This window comes from Cotesia glomerata, linkage group LG2 (genome assembly GCF_020080835.1).
Source record: "Cotesia glomerata isolate CgM1 linkage group LG2, MPM_Cglom_v2.3, whole genome shotgun sequence".
NCBI classification, from domain to species: domain Eukaryota; kingdom Metazoa; phylum Arthropoda; class Insecta; order Hymenoptera; family Braconidae; genus Cotesia; species Cotesia glomerata.
In genome coordinates this window covers 28,208,371-28,216,091 of record NC_058159.1, presented here as the reverse complement: position 1 = coordinate 28,216,091, position 7,721 = coordinate 28,208,371, and the positions used below count along the sequence as shown (strand labels likewise).

The 7,721-nt window shown below is 30.7% G+C and overlaps 1 protein-coding gene across 1 annotated transcript; it reads right to left on the bottom strand.

Annotated features, from left to right (window-relative positions):
- Positions 1 to 13: 13 nt before the first annotated feature.
- On the bottom strand, positions 14 to 7,679 carry LOC123260214 (N-alpha-acetyltransferase 35, NatC auxiliary subunit). Its single transcript, XM_044721230.1, has 6 exons — positions 7,400 to 7,679; positions 7,004 to 7,065; positions 5,758 to 6,556; positions 1,917 to 2,931; positions 913 to 1,032; positions 14 to 795 (listed from the first exon to the last, which is right to left on the bottom strand). The coding sequence occupies exons 1-6, from the start codon at positions 7,456 to 7,458 to the stop codon at positions 655 to 657; spliced, it is 2,196 nt and encodes a 731-aa protein (XP_044577165.1). The 5' UTR covers positions 7,459 to 7,679; the 3' UTR covers positions 14 to 654.
- Between the last annotated feature and the right edge of the window lie 42 nt (positions 7,680 to 7,721).

Here is a 7,721-nt window from a genome sequence, read left to right as displayed (position 1 = left end):
ACAAGGTTAGCTATTTTAGTTTATTAGTTTACATTTATTTATAGTTTCAAAAAGAAATTGACAGCAGTCTTCTTCTTTTTTTTCTTTGATACAATTTCTCTCATCTATTTTAAATTTGTTTTTTTTTTTTTTTTTTTTAGTTAAATTAATCAACAGCTTGAACAATTTGAAAAAAAAAAATTGTACAACAAATAACATTTACACTTTAAATATTTATAGAGAATTAATGATGTATTTTTTTATTATTATTATTAATATTATTTTATAATTATTATCATTAGCTGTTATTTTTATTTAATATTTAATTTTAATTTTATTTTTATTAATTTGTTTGTTTTCTTAATTAACAATTAAAAATCGCAATACGCGCTTAATAAATTTTGATTTAATAATAAGCGCGTAATTTGCAATTAATTACATTAATAGCCTTTTGCAAAGACAATATTGCTGTAGCTTTTTTTACTGGCAAAACATTTAAAAACGATAAACATTTACATAAATTTATTAAAAAGCTAATTAAAACAGTTTTTTTTTTTTAAACATCCAATTTTTTTTTAATGCATGAAAAATAAATACTAAATTTAATAGTCGGAAATAAACTAGTGAAATGAAGAGATGAGATTTTATTTTTTTTTTTGTTATTTTTTTTTTAGCTCACACGAGCTTGATGATTGGAAAATGTTGATGACAAGAAAAATCGAAGATCGGAGGTTCTTTGGAGTCTTTTTTATGACCATCTGCTAGCAGTTTTACAACGATGAAATTTGTCTTGGTTACTTTTAATAAATCATTTATCTGAAACAACAATAATAATTATTATTAATGATAATAACAGTGATATTTTGTGCTTATGAATAGTCAAAGGTTTTAAATGATATTAATGGTAAATAAAAAAACAAAATGTATAACTACCTCATTAGCAGTGCTTGAATTTCTGTCCTGGCATAACGACAAAGCATAGTCGAGCATGTTTTTTGCGCGATGAAAATGTCTACATGCTGTTGTATAATGCAATTCGCTGGTAATTATTTCCTGAAAAAATAACAAGAATTATTGTTGTTATTATTATAAATTATGTAAGTAAATTTTTACAAGTGGGGTCAACAATTTTAATTTTCATTTTTTTTAACGAAATTTTTATGTATCTCGTGAACTATTGACATTTTTAAAGATATAAGCTCATCTCGATGTTACACTCATCGAGAGCTTTCATTTGAGTACCCACATGAATTTTGATATATTTTTCATATATACATATATAAAATATATAAATATATGAAAAATAGATGTGGGTACTCAAATGAAAGCTCTTGATGAGCGTAACATCGGGATGAGCTTATATCTTTAAAAACGTCAATAGTTAAGAAAGTACAGTGCAATTTAACATAATTAAAAAACGACCTTGTATCTTCTGAAATATTGACATTTTTAAAAATATAAGCTCATCTCGATGTTACACTCATCGAGACCTTTCATTTGAGTACCCACATCAATTTTTCATATATTTATATATATTATATATATGTATATATGAAAAATATATCAAAATACATGTGGGTACTCAAATGAAAGCTCTTGATGAGTGTAACATCGGGATGAGCTTATATCTTTAAAAAAATCAATAGTTAAGAAAGTACAGTGCAATTTTCAGTCATTATTTTATAAAAAAAAATTTTATTAAGTCACGGCAGCCACGGAGTGACTGCAAGGTTGCTAATTACCATTATTTCTATTTAATTAAAATATTCAAGTGTTTAATAACTTTATCGATTACTAGATGTTTCACCGGATGTTGGTCGAAACTATTGTATACAACAAATAAATTTATTTTTCTACATTAAAAACTTTTAAACTTTAATATAAAAAAAACTCATGATTTTAATTATCTAAAAAACAAAAAAAAAAATAAAACTTACATTATTTTTATGTGGATGCGTATTAGTGAGTTCTAAAAACTTTTCATAGTTAGCAGCAGGCGGTAGCAATAACGACGAAAAAGGCGATAACAATCTATGTTTATATCTAACACGTTCCGAGTCAAACTCTTTTTCCGGCGAAGGAATCTTCCCATCCATCCTCAACCCAACAAGAGCTTTGAAGTAACCACCACAAATATTCTGGAGCACCTGATACATCAGCATCTCCAAACTATACGGCCGAGGAGTGACTTTCTTTTTTTTATTTTTCGCACTCTTCTTAGCACTCCGTCCTTTGTGCATCTCGGTGTGAATATCCTGCTCCATTAAAAAAGAGTCAGCTCTAGTGAGAGCAGACACCAGCCAGCCGTACAAAAAGTGATTCAGGTACCAGAAGATGTAGTGATACTCGTGGACTGAGTATAGCTCTAATTCAAACCCGCTGAGCAGGTACATGACCATCACACGAACTGTGTGATACAGTAACCAGGTCCCAAAGCAAGCCAAGTGCGATCTTGACGTATCATTTTTTAATGACAGCGTATTAAGATGCCGATCCACCCGCTCCGCCTCATCATGCAGTGTCGCAAAATCTTCCAACATGTGCGCTAACTTGTCTCTCTGTCTCGCTCTGTTGTGACCACTCAATTGCAACAGGCTATTGAACAGCGTCGTGCAGTGGTAAAAAAATGTCTCCACGCACTCTCTAGCCTGGTGATTTTGTAACAACGTGCTCTTGGGCAGCAACGCGGGCGGAGCTGTAAAATTCTTAGCCGCGTCTTTGAGAATGTCTGTAAAATTGTGCATTCCAAAGACTCGGTTGCCTCCAGGGAGATAAACTATTTGCAGCATCGACCTGGATAAAATACAGGGGTTCTGTCTTGAGAACTCCAGGAAGAAATCAAGCGTGCTGTGGAACCCCGAGCAGCTGGTGACCTTCGTCACTGTTTTCAATCTGTTGATCAGCTCCTCCATGTACTCCAGCGCCTCGGTCCTCGGTTTTATTTTAGTATACCTGCAAAAGTAATAAAATATTTAGGTATATTTAGGAGATTGATGATAATCTCAACTTCAATTAAAATGCTGATTACGTATTAAAGAAAATTGCAAAAAAAATTTGTGTTGTTAAAAGATTGCAGTGTTCAGTAAGTGTGTTTACAAAAACAATAGTTTATAAAACACGAAGAGAAAAGAATAGATCTTATTCCTATGTAGAATGGTAACCATTACTATGCTACGTAGTAACGAAAATTTTTCTGAGAGTTCTGTGTAAATTTGCTGATAAAAGTCTTAGAAATTGTGATAAAAATATAAACAACCACCCATTCGTTGCGGAATTAAATTCTGAACATAATGATGTTGTTTTTTTATTTTTTTGATAAAAATTTCAATTTGTTATTAACAAAAAACATAAAAAGTTTGGAAAATCCAAAAGTGCACGCCTCATAATCTCATTTTTTACAATAAAATTGATTAAAATAAAATATAAAAAGCAAAATAATAAAAAACAGAAAACTTCTATGGTTAAGTGGCGCCATAACTCTAAGGTGAGGAAAAAAAAATACTATAATAAAATGTATAGATAGATTATACAAAAAAATCCACAGTCATATATTAGTTTTTTATAAATAATAATTTAACGGCAGTGAATTGAACGCTCATATTAATTAAGAAAATCCGTCGTGTGTTACTTTAGATAATAAAAAAAAAAATTATTCCGGTACGATGATTTTTTCGACCAATTTCTCTGCCACATACACCCATTCATACACGGACGTCCAGAAAAGATTATGTTTAATGTTATTATTTACTATGTTAAACAAAAAAATTGTTATTGAAATATATTTTATATGCCTGACAAATTATTTGACTTGATATAAGTGTACTCATATTAACCTGTAAGTGCGATATAAATAACAAAAAATCAATTTCAGTTTCAAGAAAACTGCTTTTTTCGAAATGTCGAGAGTAGAGCACAACCTCAACGCTTCGCTTATGAGGCGTGCAATAAAATAAAAAATCTCAGTTTTTCGTAAATAACTCAATAACTATAGGTGATATTGAAAATCGGAAAAAAGATTCTTAAAGAGGAGGAAATTTCTGGAAAAAAATCTCGACTCCCGGAACTCTAGCTTGAAAAACAATAATTTTTATTTAATGTTGAAAATAGGGTTCCGCGCGACTTTTGTCACACGAGCGCGCCGATGCTAAAATACGACGGCAATTCCGCGGAACCCTATTTTCAACATTAAATAAAAATTATTGTTTTTCAAGCTAGAGTTCCGGGAGTCGAGACTTTTTTTCATAAATTTCCTCCTTTTTAAGGATCTTTTTTCCGATTTTCGATATCATCTATAGTTATTGAGTTATTTACGAAAAACTGAGATTTATTATTTTGGTTATGTTTTTTGTTAATAACAAATTGAAATTTTCATCAAAAAAAATAAAAAAAAACAACACCATTATATTCAGAATTTAATTCTGCATTGAATGAGTGATTGTTTATATTTTTATCACAATTTCTAAGATTTTTATTAGCAAATTTACACGGGGTTTTCACAAAAATTTCCGTTACTATGTAACATGGTAATGGTTACTATTCTACATAGGAATAAGTTCTATTCTTTTCTCTCCGTGTACGTCAAATTTTTTTTCTGTCGATCTTTATGTTTCAAGCGATTCTAAAAAGAATGGCACAAAAAAGTATTTTTTATACGCCCTTTTGGCATAGAACCCTATCTAACTGCTGTAATACGCCCTTTTGGCATTAGGCACGCGATATGATGTGTTTTGTAAATATGTATATGTAAATATGAATAGCTAAAAGCTTATGTACTTAAGTATAATTAAATAAATTATTATTATTATTATTCAAAGATAGTTAATATTATAAGCCAGCTATACCCAATCCAAATTGTTGGAGAATGACTAATTTTTCATTATTAATTGTTCACCATAATATTTTATCGGTATGAAGTCTCAATACCATCAGAGAAAATTTTAGGTGACAATAACAATTATAATTTGTTTAGACAATTATTATTAGAGAAAGATGTAATTAATGTCCTGGTCTGGACTGTCCAAATTATTTTTTCTGCCCTCCGGCCGGAAAGTGGCAACTTTCTGGCCGCTGCGCTAAACAAAGTTGCCACATTCTGGCTACGTCGAGCAGAAAATTTGTATACACACCTTGGCCAGTAAATAAGAAAGCCTCAGGCTTGTAGGTCCACCTCAGTATACCCCTCCCGTGCGGTGTGTTTTCATGCAGGGACAGGTATACGGTCAGTAGCAAAAAAGTAGTAATTAGGTGTAACTTAGGTGTAAATTAGGAGTAAATTTGCTACTTGCTACTTGTTACTTGCTACTTAATATTAAAAATACATTAGAAATAAACTTTTTTTTTTTTTTTTTTTTAATGATAATCGGCTTCGCCTCGGCCAACAATTACATGTGATCTGACACTTTTTTTATTTTACTGGCCTAGGTATGTAATATACTATTTCAGTCACTGAAAAAAGTTACACTGAGTAAAAAATTACATCTTTCTCTAATAATAATTGTCTAAACAAATTTTAATTGTTATCGTCACCTAAAATGTTCTCTGATGGTATTGAGACTTCATACCGATAAAATATTATGGTGAACAATTAATAATGAAAAATTAGTCATTCTCCAACAATTTGGATCGGGTAGCTGGCTTATAATATTAACTATCTTTGATTTATTAAATTAAAAAAAAAAATTAAAAAAAAAACACCGATCTTCATATATGAAATATACAACATTATTATTATTATTATTATTATTATTATTATTATTATTATTATTATTATTATTATACCTCGGAAACGTTGGAGGCAGCAGCCGCTGGTTCACCATCGGATCAAACCCCATGATAGTCGGATGATTCGAAACTTCATCAGCTTTGCAGCCTCTGCTGACTGTCTTGATCATCACCTGGATCATGTCCGTGCAGTTAGACAGCAGCCGCTGAATGTCGGTCAAATTTAGCGTGACGTTGTCCTTCTTGCCCATCATGGACAGAGCTAAGTAGAACATTTTGGTGAATCTTATCCTGGCGTACAGCGCCAGGCCTTCATTGTACTCTTTCTCAGTTTCTTCATTAACCGGCTTGATCCTACTCTTTCGATGCAGCTCCTCTTCAACTTCTTTTAACATTGATATTGTCTTGCTCTCAGTCACTTCCAAGTGCAGCTTGTAGCCATAGGTGATGCTCTGGAAGTCCTCTTCTTCAAATACCATCGCGCGGTTTATAGAGTTTTTTATTATCTCGATTATTTGGTAGACTGCGTAGCAGAAGGTTTTCAAAGGCTTGTCGAGGATCTGGGCTGGCTGGTGGAGGTACAGGTTTGTAAATACGGTTTGTGCGAGGTTGTGACCTTCTAACCAAGAAACTATACACGCGTATGTGGAATCTATGATGCCTATTACTTCTGAGGCTGTTAGGTTGTCTAATTTTATTGCACCTGACTCGACAGCTTGCTCAAATGTGTACAGCTGGTTGTTTCCGCGGTTACACAGCATTCCTGCGTCCATTTTTGGATCCATTATTTCAATTGCTGACATTGCTTCGAATAATCCGAATAAATCGTCGTGCAAAAGCTCGCCTAGTTCTAAACCTGTTTTTATAATTTTTTTATTAGTAAATACACGGGAAAAATAAGATGACACTGGATATCATCCCAGATTATACTAAGTGAAAAAAAATTTCAGATAGTAACTAGTACAATCCAGATTAAAATGAGTATAATCCAAATATCACTCAGTATAATCTAGATTATACTAGCTACTATCTGAAATTTTTTTTCGCCACAGATATCACTGAGTATAATCCGGGATAATATCCAATGATGATCAGAGGATCACGGTAATTTGAAAATATAGTTAAATTAATTTAAACAATCAATTATTTTCCAGAGCTGGATAAAGTCTTAAGAATAAAAACAAAACGTTGCAATTCAATCATTGTTTAAATTGATTTAACCATATTTTCTTATTACCCGTGATCCTGATCATATTGTTATTTATTAAACTAGAAGTGAGCTGTATCAAAAATTGTTACTTACTTTTTATGGCATCGAAAAATTCAGAGGTGATGTCCACCCAATTATATGTCACTGGCTCCATTCTGTAATAAATAATAAATAAATAATAATTGTCAATTTTTAATTTTGCAATTGCATTATGTAAAAATATTATTAGACGTTATAGGTACGTTTTATAATAGCATGACATTAAAGTTAGCAACTTTATTATTTTTTAATTTTATTTTACAAAAAAATATTTTCCGAAAAATTATTTATAAAAAATTGCATACTTAATTTTTTTTAATTTCTAGGTGTCAATTTTTTTTAATAATTTATTTCTCACCAAAATTATTAAATTCCTGCTGAATTAATTTTCATTATAATAGTTTATAATTTTAACTGATTAATATAATTATTAATTAATTTATTACTTACAGATGTTCTTTATCGTCGGGTAAATCAACAGAAATTTGTTCATCAACTGCAGTTGCCATTGTTACGACTAGATATTAGATAAACTTTTAATGAAAATATTAAAATTTATAACCGAAAAAAAGAACTATATTTATTTTATTTATTCACTGCAACAAACTATCATCCTGTAACTTTTATTATAAATATGTCTATGCTGAATTTTAGTTCTGTCTCACTCTCAGTCTTCAATTAAATGAAAACTCGGTCGAGTTTTTTGGTAAAAAAATAATGCAGAGGAAACAGAGATGAAGGATGAAAGGTGATATTTTTTATTTTCCCAATC

Excerpts from the sequence above, each read along its gene's own strand:
- LOC123260214 (XM_044721230.1), bottom strand. The coding sequence starts at position 7,458 with ATGGCAACTGCAGTTGATGAACAAATTTCTGTTGATTTACCCGACGAT. Across the intron at positions 6,557-7,003 it reads ATTTTTCGATGCCATAAAAA|GTTTAGAACTAGGCGAGCTT; the intron begins GTAAGTAACAAT and ends TTATAAAAACAG. Across the intron at positions 796-912 it reads ATTCAAGCACTGCTAATGAG|ATAAATGATTTATTAAAAGT; the intron begins GTAGTTATACAT and ends TTGTTGTTTCAG.